This window comes from Carcharhinus amblyrhynchos, unplaced genomic scaffold (assembly GCF_965287045.1).
Source record: "Carcharhinus amblyrhynchos unplaced genomic scaffold, sCarAmb.v2.hapA scaffold_838, whole genome shotgun sequence".
Classification (NCBI taxonomy): Eukaryota; Metazoa; Chordata; class Chondrichthyes; order Carcharhiniformes; family Carcharhinidae; genus Carcharhinus; species Carcharhinus amblyrhynchos.
Window position 1 is genome coordinate 20,567 of NW_027650578.1, and position 14,631 is coordinate 35,197.

Below are 14,631 nucleotides of genomic sequence, written 5' to 3' on the forward strand. Positions count from 1 at the left end.
GGCCGTGCTAAATTGTCCCTTAGTGTCCAAAGATGTGCAGGTTAGGTGGATTGGCCATGCTAAATTGTCCCTTAGTGTCCAAAGATGTGCAGGTTAGGTGGATTGGCCATGCTAAATTGCCCCTTAGTGTCCAAAGATGTGCAGGTTAGGTGGATTGGCCATGATAAATTGTCCCTTAGTGTCCAAAGATGTGCAGGTTAGGTGGATTGGCCGTGCTAAATTGTCCCTTAGTGTCCAAAGATGTGCAGGTTAGGTGGATTGGCCGTGCTAAATTGTCCCTTAGTGTCCAAAGATGTGCAGGTTAGGTGGATTGGCCGTGCTAAATTGTCCCTTAGTGTCCAAAGATGTGCAGGTTAGGTGGATTGGCCATGCTAAATTGTCCCTTAGTGTCCAAAGATGTGCAGGTTAGGTGGATTGGCCATGCTAAATTGCCCCTTAGTGTCCAAAGATGTGCAGGTTAGGTGGATTGGCCATGATAAATTGTCCCTTAGTGTCCAAAGATGTGCAGGTTAGGTGGATTGGCCGTGCTAAATTGTCCCTTAGTGTCCAAAGATGTGCAGGTTAGGTGGATTGGCCGTGCTAAATTGTCCCTTAGTGTCCAAAGATGTGCGGATCAGGTGGATTATTATGGACAATCTTTGGGTGTTGTTAATACCTGCTCTCTCTCTCTCCCTGCAGGAGTACGACGTGGAGACCCCTTACGGGACCCTCCACGTGACCATCCATGGATCGCCCAAGGGGAACCGCCCCGCCATCCTCACCTACCACGATATTGGCCTCAACCGTAAGTAGACGCTGCAGTCCTGCTGCGGGAGGGTGGCATGTGGGGTGGAGGGAGAGCAGGCGCTGCCTCCGGGGCTTGGTGTTCCCACTGGGAGCTCGTCATCTGGCCACCATCATCTTGGGGTTGAGGTCCCCGGTTTTGGAACCGGTTGTGCGGCGGAGCAAACAGAAGGGGAGGGGGTGGTTTGTGTTGAGGTGGGGGGAGGGTGCCGTTGGCATTGTGCGGTGTGGGTGCTATCGAAGGGGCGCGTGGTGCGGGAGATATCAACATCCCCCCCCATCGATTCCAGTTCAGTTAGACATTCACAGTCAGCGCAGGTTAGGAGGGGTTTGACACTGGGGATTGGCGTGGTGGTAGATCGGAGGGTAACAGAAAGTTGGTACACAGGTGCAGCGCATAATAAAAAAAGGCAAATGGTAAATTGTCCCTTAGTGTCCAAAGATGTGCAGGTTAGGTGGATTGTCCATGCTAAATTGTCCCTTAGTGTCCAAAGATGAGCAGGTTAGGTAGATTGGCCATGCTAAATTGCCCCTTAGTGTCCAAAGATGTGCGGGTTAGGTGGATTGGCCATGCTAAATTGCCCCTTAGTGTCCAAAGATGTGCGGGTTAGGTGGATTGGCCATGCTAAATTGTCCCTTAGTGTCCAAAGATGTGCAGGTTAGGTGGATTGGTCGTGCTAAATTGTCCCTTAGTGTCCAAAGATGTGCAGGTTAGGTGGATTGGCCATGCTAAATTGTCCCTTAGTGTCCAAAGATGTGCAGGTTAGGTGGATTGGCCGTGCTAAATTGCCCCTTAGTGTCCAAAGATGTGCAGGTTAGGTGGATTGGCCGTGCTAAATTGCCCCTTAGTGTCCAAAGATGTGTAGGTTAGGTGGATTGGCCGTGCTAAATTGTCCCTTAGTGTCCAAAGATGTGCAGGTTAGGTGGATTGGCCGTGCTAAATTGTCCCTTAGTGTCCAAAGATGTGCAGGTTAGGTGGATTGGCCATGCTAAATTGTCCCTTCTTACCAGGGGGATTAGCAAGGTAAATGCATGGGGATATGGGAATAGGGCCTGGATAGGATTGTGGTCGGTGTAGACCCGATGGGCTGAATGGCCTCCTTCCGCACTGCAGGATCCCACGAATTGGCCTACTTCTGCTCCTGATTCCTAGGTTCCTATCTGATGTTCCCAGTCGAATCCAGTCACACTCAGGAGTTCGCGGGCTGGCGGGGGGGGTGGTGGGGGTGTGTTTAGGTGCGTGAGGTCCCATCACTTCCGGCGATAACCAGAGGCAGGTGACTCGATGACTGGGGAGAGCGAGGGGCAGGAATTGCGCGTTAACCAGTTCCTCTCTGTCTAACCCTCATCTTTTCACTCCTCCCTACCCCCCCAATCTTGGTGTCATCAGCAAATTTCGACACCCTGCACTCGGTTCCCTCCTCCAGATCATCTATATAAATGGTAAATAGCTGAGGCCCCAGCACCGACCCCTGGGGCACTCCACTAGTCACCAACCGCCAATCCAAATAGCACCCATTGACCCCCACTCTCTGCCTCCTATTTGACAAGCAAATTGTGCGGAGGGTGTGGAGAGTCTACAGAAGGATCTAGATAGGCTGGGCGAATGGGCCAGGAAATGGCAAATGGAATTTAATGTTGGCAAGTGTGAGGTGGTCCACTTTGGAAGGAAGAATGGTAGGAAGGACTATTACTTACGTGGCGAAAAACTGCAGCAGGCGACGGTGCAGAGGGACCTCGGGGTCCTTGTGCATGAGTCGCAAAAACCCAGCCTGCAGGTGCAGCAGGTGGTCAGGAAGGCGAATGGGATGCTGGCCTTCATAGCGAGGGGGATTGAATATAAAAGTAGGGAGGTCTTGCTGCAGCTGTATAGGGCATTGGTGAGGCCGCAGCTGGAGTACTGTGTGCAGTTTTGGGCGCCGTACTTACGCAAGGATATTTTGGCCTTGGAGGGAGTGCAGAGGAGGTTTACTAGGCTGATGCCGGAGTTGAGGGGGTTGAGCTATGAGGAGAGGCTGAATAAACTAGGCTTGTACTCGTTAGAGTTTAGAAGAATGAGGGGAGATCTCATTGAGACGTATAAGATGATGAATGGGATGGATAGGATAGAGGTGGAGAGACTCTTCCCGCTCAGAAAGGACAGTAGGACTAGGGGGCACAGCCTCAAGATAAAGGGGGGGGCGGTTTAGAACGGAGTTGAGGAGGAACTTCTTCACTCAAAGGGTGGTGAATCTCTGGAATTCTCTGCCCGTTGAAGTGGTGGAGGCTGCCTCGCTAAATATTTTTAAGACGCGGGTTGATGGGTTTTTGATAAGAGAGGGGATTAAGGGTTATGGGGAGAGGGCGGGAAAGTGGAACTGAGCCACGACAGATCAGCCATGATCTTATTGAATGGCGGGGCAGGCTCGAAGGGCCAGATGGCCGACTCCTGCTCCTATTTCTTATGTTCTTATGTTCTTATGTACCCCCCTCACCACCTCCCCCTGTCCCGTTCCCCCCCCCCCACCGCCCCACCAACCTCCCCCCTCCCCCCCGTTGCCCCCTCACCACATCCTTCAGATAAGACCTGCTTCAACAGCCTCTTCAAGTTTGAGGACATGCTGGAGATAACCAAGAACTTTGTCCTGTGCCACATTGACGCACCTGGGCAGCAAGAGGGAGCTGCCTCTTTCCCTCCCGGGTAAGTGCCACAGGCCTGAGGCCTCACAGCCGGTTGGTGTCGGTCCCACCTCCCCCCGCCACCTCCTTCCCTCATATCCCTTTCCCCGTTCGACCTCTCTCCTCTCCTTCCCCTCCTCCGCTCGCCGCCCCTGTAGGAGTTCTTCCCCCTCGGCTTCGCCTCCCCAGCCCTTGCCTGAGGGAAATGTGGCCGACACCAGGCCTACTGATCGACGTGGAGCCTATACCCGAGAAACCGTGGCCAGTACTGGGCCCCAAACTGCCCGGTGAAGGGATCAGGCCGACACTTGAATAAAATGTGGCCTGCTAGGCCGGAGGCCTGACGAAAGGTTAGGGCCTGCATCTGAGGGAAATGTGGCCAAAACTGGGCACACTGGGCCTGATGACAAGATTGGGCCTACTACGCCTGAGAAAATGTGGACAAAACTGGGCCCGTATTGCCCGGTGAAGGGATCGGGCCTACACCTGAGGGAAATGTGACCAACACCGGGCCTGCTAGGCTTAATAACAGGATTGGCCTTACAGCTGAATAGAATGTGACCAAAATTGGGCCAAACTGGGCCTGAGAAAATGTGGCCAATACTGGGCCCAAACTGCCTGGTGAAAGGACTGGGCCTACACTTGAATAAGATGTGCCTTACTGGGCCAAAGGCCTAATGAAAGGATTTTGACCTACACCCGAGAGAAATTTGGCCAAAACTGAGAACAGGGCCTGATGACGAAATTGAGTCAACACCTGAATAATATGTGGCCAACTCTGGGGTTACGGGGCCTGATCTAGAGATTGGGCCCATACCAGAGAAAAGGTGGCCAATACTGGTGACAAGATTGAGCCTGCTACACCTGGGAAAATGAGGCCAATACTGGGGCCAAACTACCTGAGGAGGAGATTGGGGCTACATCTGAGGGAAATGTGGTCAACACTGGGCCAGTGGGGCTTGATTGGAGAGATTGGGACGACTCCTGAATAAAATGTGACCAACACTGGGCCTGATGAAGAGATTGGGCCTACACATGAGAAAATGTGGCCAATACAAGGCCTGAAGCCTGATAAAGCAGTTGGGCCTATGAAGAAAACTGGGCCAATATTGGGCCTAGGGCCCAAGAAAAGGATTGGGCCTACATTTGAAAGAGGAAAAAAAAGTCTTATCCTTTGTCTAAGCTCGAAAAGGCAGTCAATTTAGTTTCAAAGCCATTATGAAATCATGGGTGTGGGCGTATTTCTCAACAGTGGCGCTCTGTATCTAACCCCGTGCAGTACCTGTCCTGGGAGTGTTTGATGGGGGGGACAGTGTAGAGGGAGCTTTACTCTGTATCTAACCCCGTGCTGTACCTGTCCTGGGAGTGTTTGATGGGGGGACAGTGTAGAGGGAGCTTTACTCTGTATCTAACCCCGTGCTGTACCTGTCCTGGGAGTGTTTGATGGGGGGACAGTGTAGAGGGAGCTTTACTCTGTATCTAACCCCGTGCTGTACCTGTCCTGGGAGTGTTTGATGGGGGGGACAGTGTAGAGGGAGCTTTACTCTGTATCTAACCCCGTGCTGTACCTGTCCTGGGAGTGTTTGATGGGGGGACAGTGTAGAGGGGGCTTCACTCTGTATCTAACCCCGTGCTGTACCTGTCCTGGGAGTGTTTGATGGGGACAGTGTAGAGGGAGCTTTACTCTATCTAACCCCATGCTGTACCTGTCCTGGGAGTGTTTGATGGGGGGACAGTGTAGAGGGAGCTTTACTCTGTATCTAACCCCGTGCTGTACCTGTCCTGGGAGTGTTTGATGGGGGACAGTGTAGAGGGAGCTTTACTCTGTATCTAACCCCGTGCTGTACCTGTCCTGGGAGTGTTTGATGGGGACAGTGTAGAGGGAGCTTTACTCTGTATCTAACCCCGTGCTGTACCTGTCCTGGGAGTGTTTGATGGGGACAGTGTAGAGAGAGCTTTACTCTGTATCTAACCCCGTGCTGTACTTGTCCTGGGAGTGTTTGATGGGGGGACAGTGTAGAGGGAGCTTTACTTTGTATCCAACCCCGTGCTGTACCTGTCCTGGGAGTGTTTGATGGGGGGGACAGTGTAGAGGGAGCTTTACTCTGTATCTAACCCCGGGCTGTACCTGTCCTGGGAGTGTTTGATGGGGGGACAGTGTAGAGGGAGCTTTACTCTGTATCTAACCCCGTGCTGTACCTGTCCTGGGAGTGTTTGATGGGGGGGACAGTGTAGAGGGAGCTTTACTCTGTATCTAACCCCGTGCTGTACCTGTCCTGGGAGTGTTTGATGGGGGGGACAGTGTAGAGGGAGCTTTACTCTGTATCTAACCCCGTGCTGTACCTGTCCTGGGAGTGTTTGATGGGGGGACAGTGTAGAGGGAGCTTTACTCTGTATCTAACCCCGTGCTGTACCTGTCCTGGGAGTGTTTGATGGGGGGGACAGTGTAGAGGGAGCTTTACTCTGTATCTAACCCCGTGCTGTACCTGTCCTGGGAGTGTTTGATGGGGGGACAGTGTAGAGGGAGCTTTACTCTGTATCTAACCCCGTGCTGTACCTGTCCTGGGAGTGTTTGATGGGGGGGACGGTGTAGAGGGAGCTTTACTCTGTATCTAACCCCGTGCTGTACCTGTCCTGGGAGTGTTTGATGGGGAGGACAGTGTAGAGGGAGCTTTACTCTGTATCTAACCCCGTGCTGTACCTGTCCTGGGAGTGTTTGATGGGGAGGGAGGGCGAATGTGTTTTGTCTTGCATTGACCAGTGTTTGCCACCCATTAGGTACCAATACCCCTCGATGGAACAGCTGTGTGAGATGTTGCCCTGTGTCCTACAATATTTCAAGTAAGTCTGTGCGTGTTATTCTAGTATCATAGAATCTTTGCAGGAGGCCATTCAGACCATTGCGTCCTCACGGATAGCAATCCTCCCCCAGGCATTACCTCATAACCCCAGGTATTTACCCTGCTAATTCCCCCGACACTAAGCGTAACCAATTCCCCTAACCTGCACAGAAACTCAGCTAACGTTCTGGGGACCCGGGTTCGAATCCCGCCACGGCAGACGGTGGAATTTGAATTCAATAAAAAATATCTGGAATTAAGAATCTACTGATGACGGTGAAACCATTGTCGGGAAAACCCCATCCGGTTCACTAATGTCCCTTTAGGGAAGGGGAAATCTGCCCGTCCTTACCCGGTCTGGCCTACATGTGACTCCAGAGGCCACACAGCAATGTGGTTGACTCTCAACTGCCCTCCAAGGGGCAACTAGGGATGGGCAATAAATACTGCAAACCAATGACAGCCACAAATGAATAAAAAAAATGGAGGGACAATTTAGCATGGCCAATCCACCTAACCTGCACATCTTTGGACACTAAGGGACAATTTAGCATGGCCAATCCACCTAACCTGCACATCTTTGGACACTAAGGGACAATTTAGCATAGCCAATCCACCTAACCTGCACATCTTTGGACACTAAGGGACAATTTAGCATGGCCAATCCACCTAACCTACACATCTTTGGACACTAAGGGACAATTTAGCATGGTCAATCCACCTAACCTACACATCTTTGGACACTAAGGGACAATTTAGCATGGCCAATCCACCTAACCTACACATCTTTGGACACTAAGGGACAATTTAGCATGGCCAATCCACCCTAACCTGCACATCTTTGGACTGTGGGAAGAAACTGGAGCACCCGGAGGAAACCCACGCAAGACACGGGGGAGAATGTGCAAACTCCACAAAGTCACCCAAGGCTGTATTCGAACCCAGATCTCTGGTGTTGCGAGGCAGCCATGTTAACCTCTGTGCCACCGTGCCGCCCGTATAAAACACAGCGAAAATTCTCAGCGAGAATGTTACATCCTGAAATGGGGGCCTCAGTTAACATCCCATCTGAACCACGCACCACTGACAGTGTGGCACACCAATGCTAAATTGCCCCTTAGTGTCCAAAGATGTGCAGGTTAGGTGGATTGGCCGTGCTAAATTGTCCCTTAGTGTCCAAAGATGCGCAGGTTAGGTGGATTGGCCATGCTAAATTGTCCCTTAGTGTCCAAAGATGTGTAGATTAGTGGATTGGCCATGTTAAATTGTCCCTTAGTGTCCAAAGATGTGCAGGTTAGGTGGATTGGCCATGCTAAATTGTCCCTTAGTGTCCAAAGATGTGTAGATTAGTGGATTGGCCATGTTAAATTGCCCCTTAGTGTCCAAAGATGTGCAGGTGAGGTGGATTGGTCATGCTAAATTGTCCCTTAGTGTCCAAAGATGTGTAGATTAGTGGATTGGCCATGTTAAATTGTCCCTTAGTGTCCAAAGATGTGCAGGTTAGGTGGATTGGCCATGCTAAATTGTCCCTTAGTGTCCAAAGATGTGTAGATTAGTGGATTGGCCATGTTAAATTGTCCCTTAGTGTCCAAAGATGTGCAGGTTAGGTGGATTGGCCATGCTAAATTGTCCCTTAGTGTCCAAAGATGTGTAGATTAGTGGATTGGCCATGTTAAATTGTCCCTTAGTGTCCAAAGATGTGCAGGTTAGGTGGATTGGCCATGCTAAATTGTCCCTTAGTGTCCAAAGATGTGTAGATTAGTGGATTGGCCATGTTAAATTGTCCCTTAGTGTCCAAAGATGTGCAGGTTAGGTGGATTGGCCATGCTAAATTGTCCCTTAGTGTCCAAAGATGTGCAGGTTAGGTGGATTGGCCATGCTAAATTCACAGGGTTATGGGGATTAGCTGTGGGTGAGCTGTTCTGTCAGGGAGAGGTGCAGACGTAGTGCACCGAATGGCCTCCTTCTGCACTGTAGGGATTCTCTGAAGCTCGTTGAAGACAATTTCTCCCTCAGACGTCCACGCTGGCTCTTGAAGCCACTATTCTCAGTAATTATCCCCAATAAGCTTCTTCACCATTGAACTTGGTCTTCCTTCGCTGACACCCTTCACTCTCTCTGTCTCTCTCTCTCTCCACTTCCCTCTTGCAGCTTCCGGAGTATTATCGGAGTGGGAGTTGGTGCAGGAGCATACATCCTTGCCAAGTTTGCTGTGAGTCCGGTCTTTTTCCGGGAACGTTGGACGACAGAGAGGGTTGGAAGGGTTGCCGTGGACGCCTTTTGGGGAGAGCTTTCTTTCCCGCGGAGCGCGACAGCACGTTCTGGCCCCCACCCCGACATCTCCCCCCACCCCCCACCCCCAGATAAGAGGGATCTCTGGAATGGGGGTTGAGAGGCAGGGAATCTCCAGTGGAACTCAATGAGGGGAGGCAGGGGTGACTGGGGAAATCCGCGGAGTGACCAGAAGTCCGGTGTGGTCGGGCGCCGCCGAGAGTGGCGAATTTCGTCCCCCCCCCACCACCCCCCCCCCCCCCCCGCCGGAGAGGGAGACCCTGGAAATGAGGGCCTGTCCCATCACCGTGCAGCCACGCGGAGGCTCGGGTGAGACCTCGTCTCCAAACTCCCTCTGCTATATATTTCAGCGGTTGCACAGTTGCTTTCAGAGCCAGTCACATGGTTAGGCAGTGATTTCGTTGGGGGTGCTGCGCAGGATTTGGTTGGGGATTCAGTCTGTCCTCTGCAGCGGCAACCGGTCTTTCAATAAATCTTGTTGTCGTTAGTCTGAATCCACATTGACACACCACATTTTGGTTTATTCGTTTAAAGACATTACCCCAAACAGAAGCAAATATTTTATACTCTCGATCGGGACCCTCCCTTAACCCTCTCTCTGTCCCAGTTAATATTTTATACTCTCGATCGGGACCCTCCCTTAACCCTCTCTCTGTCCCAGTTAATATTTTATACCCTCGATCGGGACCCTCCCTTAACCCTCTCTCTGCCCCAGTTAATATTTTATACTCTCGATCGGGACCCTCCTTAACCCTCTCTCTGCCCCAGTTAATATTTTATACTCTCGATCAGGACCCTCCTTAACCCTCTCTCTGCCCCAGTTAATATTTTATATCCTCGATCGGGACCCTCCTTAACCCTCTCTCTGCCCCAGTTAATATTTTATACCCTCGATCGGGACCCTCCTTAACCCTCTCTCTGCCCCAGTTAATATTTTATACTCTCGATCGGGACCCTCCCTTAACCCTCTCTCTGTCCCAGTTAATATTTTATACCCTCGATCGGGACCCTCCCTTAACCCTCTCTCTGTCCCAGTTAATATTTTATACTCTCGATCGGGACCCTCCCTTAACCCTCTCTCTGTCCCAGTTAATATTTTATACTCTCGATCGGGACCCTCCCTTAACCCTCTCTCTGTCCCAGTTAATATTTTATACCCACGATCGGGACCCTCCCTTAACCCTCTCTCTGTCCCAGTTAATATTTTATACTCTCGATCGGGACCCTCCTTAACCCTCTCTCTGTCCCAGTTAATATTTTATACCCTCGATCGGGACCCTCCTTAACCCTCTCTCTGCCCCAGTTAATATTTTATACCCTCGATCGGGACCCTCCTTAACCCTCTCTCTGCCCCAGTTAATATTTTATACTCTCGATCGGGACCCTCCTTAACCCTCTCTCTGTCCCAGTTAATATTTTATACTCTCGATCGGGACCCTCCCTTAACCCTCTCTCTGCCCCAGTTAATATTTTATACCCTCGATCGGGACCCTCCTTAACCCTCTCTCTGCCCCAGTTAATATTTTATACTCTCGATCGGGACCCTCCTTAACCCTCTCTCTGTCCCAGATAATATTTTATACCTTCGATCGGGACCCTCCCTTAACCCTCTCTCTGCCCCAGTTAATATTTTATACCTTCGATCAGGACCCTCCCTTAACCCTCTCTCTGCCTCAGTTAATATTTTATACTCTCGATCGGGACCCTCCCTTAACCCTCTCTCTGTCCCAGTTAATATTTTATACCCTCGATCGGGACCCTCCTTAACCCTCTCTCTGTCCCAGTTAATATTTTATACCCTCGATCGGGACCCTCCCTTAACCCTCTCTCTGTCCCAGTTAATATTTTATACCCTCGATCGGGACCCTCCCTTAACCCTCTCTCTGTCCCAGTTAATATTTTATACTCTCGATCGGGACCCTCCCTTAACCCTCTCTCCGCCCCAGTTAATATTTTATACTCTCGATCGGGACGCTCCTTAACCCTCTCTCTGCCCCAGTTAATATTTTATACCCTCGATCGGGACCCTCCCTTAACCCTCTCTCTGCCCCAGTTAATATTTTATACCCTCGATCGGGACCCTCCCTTAACCCTCTCTCTGCCCCAGTTAATATTTTATATCCTCGATCGGGACCCTCCCTTAACCCTCTCTCTGCCCCAGTTAATATTTTATATCCTCGATCGGGACCCTCCCTTAACCCTCTCTCTGCCCCAGTTAATATTTTATACTCTCGATCGGGACCCTCCTTAACCCTCTCTCTGCCCCAGTTAATATTTTATACTCTCGATCGGGACCCTCCCTTAACCCTCTCTCTGTCCCAGTTAATATTTTATACTCTCGATCAGGACCCTCCTTAACCCTCTCTCTGTCCCAGTTAATATTTTATACCCTCGATCGGGACCCTCCTTAACCCTCTCTCTGTCCCAGTTAATATTTTATATCCTCGATCGGGACCCTCCCTTAACCCTCTCTCTGTCCCAGTTAATATTTTATATCCTCGATCGGGACCCTCCCTTAACCCTCTCTCTGCCCCAGTTAATATTTTATACTCTCGATCGGGACCCTCCCTTAACCCTCTCTCTGTCCCAGTTAATATTTTATACTCTCGATCGGGACCCTCCTTAACCCTCTCTCTGTCCCAGTTAATATTTTATACTCTCGATCGGGACCCTCCCTTAACCCTCTCTCTGCCCCAGTTAATATTTTATACTCTCGATCGGGACCCTCCCTTAACCCTCTCTCTGCCCCAGTTAATATTTTATACTCTCGATCGGGACCCTCCCTTAACCCTCTCTCTGCCCCAGTTAATATTTTATACTCTCGATCGGGACCCTCCTTAACCCTCTCTCTGTCCCAGTTAATATTTTATACTCTCGATCGGGACCCTCCCTTAACCCTCTCTCTGCCCCAGTTAATATTTTATACTCTCGATCGGGACCCTCCCTTAACCCTCTCTCTGCCCCAGTTAATATTTTATACCCTCGATCGGGACCCTCCTTAACCCTCTCTCTGTCCCAGTTAATATTTTATACTCTCGATCGGGACCCTCCCTTAACCCTCTCTCTGTCCCAGTTAATATTTTATACTCTCGATCGGGACCCTCCCTTAACCCTCTCTCTGTCCCAGTTAATATTTTATACCCTCGATCGGGACCCTCCTTAACCCTCTCTCTGTCCCAGTTAATATTTTATACTCTCGATCGGGACCCTCCTTAACCCTCTCTCTGTCCCAGTTAATATTTTATACCCTCGATCGGGAACCTCCCTTAACCCTCTCTCTGTCCCAGTTAATATTTTATACCCTCGATCGGGACCCTCCCTTAACCCTCTCTCTGCCCCAGTTAATATTTTATACTCTCGATCGGGACCCTCCCTTAACACTCTCTCTGTCCCAGTTAATATTTTATACTCTCGATCAGGACCCTCCCTTAACACTCTCTCCGTCCCAGTTAATATTTTATACTCTCGATCGGGAACCTCCCTTAACCCTCTCTCTGTCCCAGTTAATATTTTATACTCTCGATCGGGACCCTCCCTTAACCCTCTCTCTGTCCCAGTTAATATTTTATACTCTCGATCGGGACCCTCCCTTAACCCTCTCTCTGTCCCAGTTAATATTTTATACTCTCGATCGGGACCCTCCCTTAACCCTCTCTCTGTCCCAGTTAATATTTTATACCCTCGATCGGGACCCTCCCTTAACCCTCTCTCTGCCCCAGTTAATATTTTATACTCTCGATCGGGACCCTCCTTAACCCTCTCTCTGCCCCAGTTAATATTTTATACCCTCGATCGGGACCCTCCCTTAACCCTCTCTCTGCCCCAGTTAATATTTTATACTCTCGATCGGGACCCTCCCTTAACCCTCTCTCTGCCCCAGTTAATATTTTATACCCTCGATCGGGACCCTCCTTAACCCTCTCTCTGCCCCAGTTAATATTTTATACCCTCGATCGGGACCCTCCCTTAACCCTCTCTCTGCCCCAGTTAATATTTTATACTCTCGATCGGGACCCTCCCTTAACCCTCTCTCTGCCCCAGTTAATATTTTATACTCTCGATCGGGACCCTCCCTTAACCCTCTCTCTGCCCCAGTTAATATTTTATACTCTCGATCGGGACCCTCCTTAACCCTCTCTCTGTCCCAGTTAATATTTTGTACCCTCGATCGGGACCCTCCCTTAACCCTCTCTCTGCCCCAGTTAATATTTTATACCCTCGATCGGGACCCCTCCCTTAACCCTCTCTCGGGATTGGACACAGTGCTGTAGATGTGGTCTCACCAAGCACCCTGCACAACTGCGAGAGAGCCCTTATAATCCAGTCCGTTTCACAATCAACTTCCGACACCCCATTTGCCTCTGTGTGACGTTCTGTCTGGCGCCTGCAGGATCGGGGGCAGTTGAGGGGGGCCGAGGGGTTGAGCTTCCTGGCCTGCTGTTGCCCATGCGCTTTGGACCCCTGGTCTCGGGGCACCTTCACAAGTCTCTGTGCTTGGCTTTACACAGCGCGGATCCCCCGACCTGGTGGAGGGTCTGGTCCTCCTGAACATCGATCCCAACGCCAAGGGGTGGATGGACTGGGCGGCATCCAAGGTACGGGGAGCGTGGGGTGAGGGGGAGAGTGGAAAGGGGTGGAGAGATACCCAGGAGTGAGTCACAGACTGGGATCCAATCGAGGGGTTCGGGGTGGTTTATATATAGAATAACAGATACCCGGGAGTGGGTTACAGACTGGGATCCAATCGAGGGGTTCGGGGTGGTTTATATATAGAATAACAGATACCCGGGAGTGAGTTACAGAATGGAATCTAATCGAGGGGTTCGGGGTGGTTTATATATAGAATAACAGATACCCGGGAGTGAGTTACAGACTGGAATCTAATCGAGGGGTTCAGGGTGGTTTATATATAGAATAACAGACACCCGGGAGTGAGTTACAGACTGGAATCTAATCGAGGGGTTCGGGGTGGTTTATATATAGAATAACAGATACCCGGGAATGAGTTACAGACTGGGATCTAATCGAGGGGTTCGGGGTGGTTTATATATAGAATAACAGTTACCCGGGAGTGAGTTACAGACTGGAATCTAATCGAGGGGTTCAGGGTGGTTTATATATAGAATAACAGTTACCCGGGAGTGAGTTACAGACTGGAATCTAATCGAGGGGTTCGGGGTGGTTTATATATAGAATAACAGATACCCGGGAGTGAGTCACAGACTGGAATCTAATCGAGGGGTTCGGGGTGGTTTATATATAGAATAACAGATACCAGGGAGTGAGTTACAGACTGGAATCTAATCGAGGGGTTCGGGGTGGTTTATATATAGAATAACAGACACCCGGGAGTGAGTTACAGACTGGAATCTAATCGAGGGGTTCGGGGTGGTTTATATATAGAATAACAGACACCCGGGAGTGAGTTACAGACTGGAATCTAATCGAGGGGTTCGGGGTGGTTTATATATAGAATAACAGATACCCGGGAGTTACAGACTGGAATCTAATCGAGGGGTTTGGGGTGGTTTATATATAGAATAACAGATACCCGGGAGTGAGTTACAGACTGCAATCTAATCGAGGGGCTCGGGGTGGTTTATATATAGAATAACAAATACCCGGGAGTGAGTTACAGACTGGAATCTAATCGAGGGGTTCGGGGTGGTTTATATATAGAATAACAGATACCCGGGAGTGAGTTACAGACTGGAATCTAATCGAGGGGTTCAGGGTGGTTTAAATATAGAATACCAGATACCCGGGAGTGAGTTACAGACTGGAATCTAATCGAGGGGTTCGGGGTGGTTTATATATAGAATAACAGATACCCGGGAGTGAGTTCCAGACTGGAATCTAATCGAGGGGTTCGGGGTGGTTTATATGTAGAATAACAGATACCCGGGAGTGAGTCACAGACTGGAATCTAATCGAGGGGTTCGGGGTGGTTTATATATAGAATAACAGATACCCGGGAGTGAGTTCCAGACTGGAATCTAATCGAGGGGTTCGGGGTGGTTTATATATAGAATAACAGATACCCGGGAGCGAGTTACAG

At 50.2% G+C, this 14,631-nt stretch overlaps 1 protein-coding gene across 1 annotated transcript in view; it reads left to right on the forward strand.

Moving 5' to 3' along the window:
* Window positions 1–669: 669 nt before the first annotated feature.
* Window positions 670–14,631, forward strand: part of LOC145340201 (protein NDRG2-like) — a 40,390-nt gene continuing 26,428 nt past the window's right edge. Inside the window, 5 exon segments of the mRNA XM_080184628.1 lie at window positions 670–784; window positions 3,343–3,463; window positions 6,220–6,282; window positions 8,433–8,493; window positions 13,082–13,168. Coding sequence (XP_080040754.1) covers window positions 3,381–3,463; window positions 6,220–6,282; window positions 8,433–8,493; window positions 13,082–13,168 — 294 coding nt within the window. The 5' untranslated portion in view covers window positions 670–784; window positions 3,343–3,380.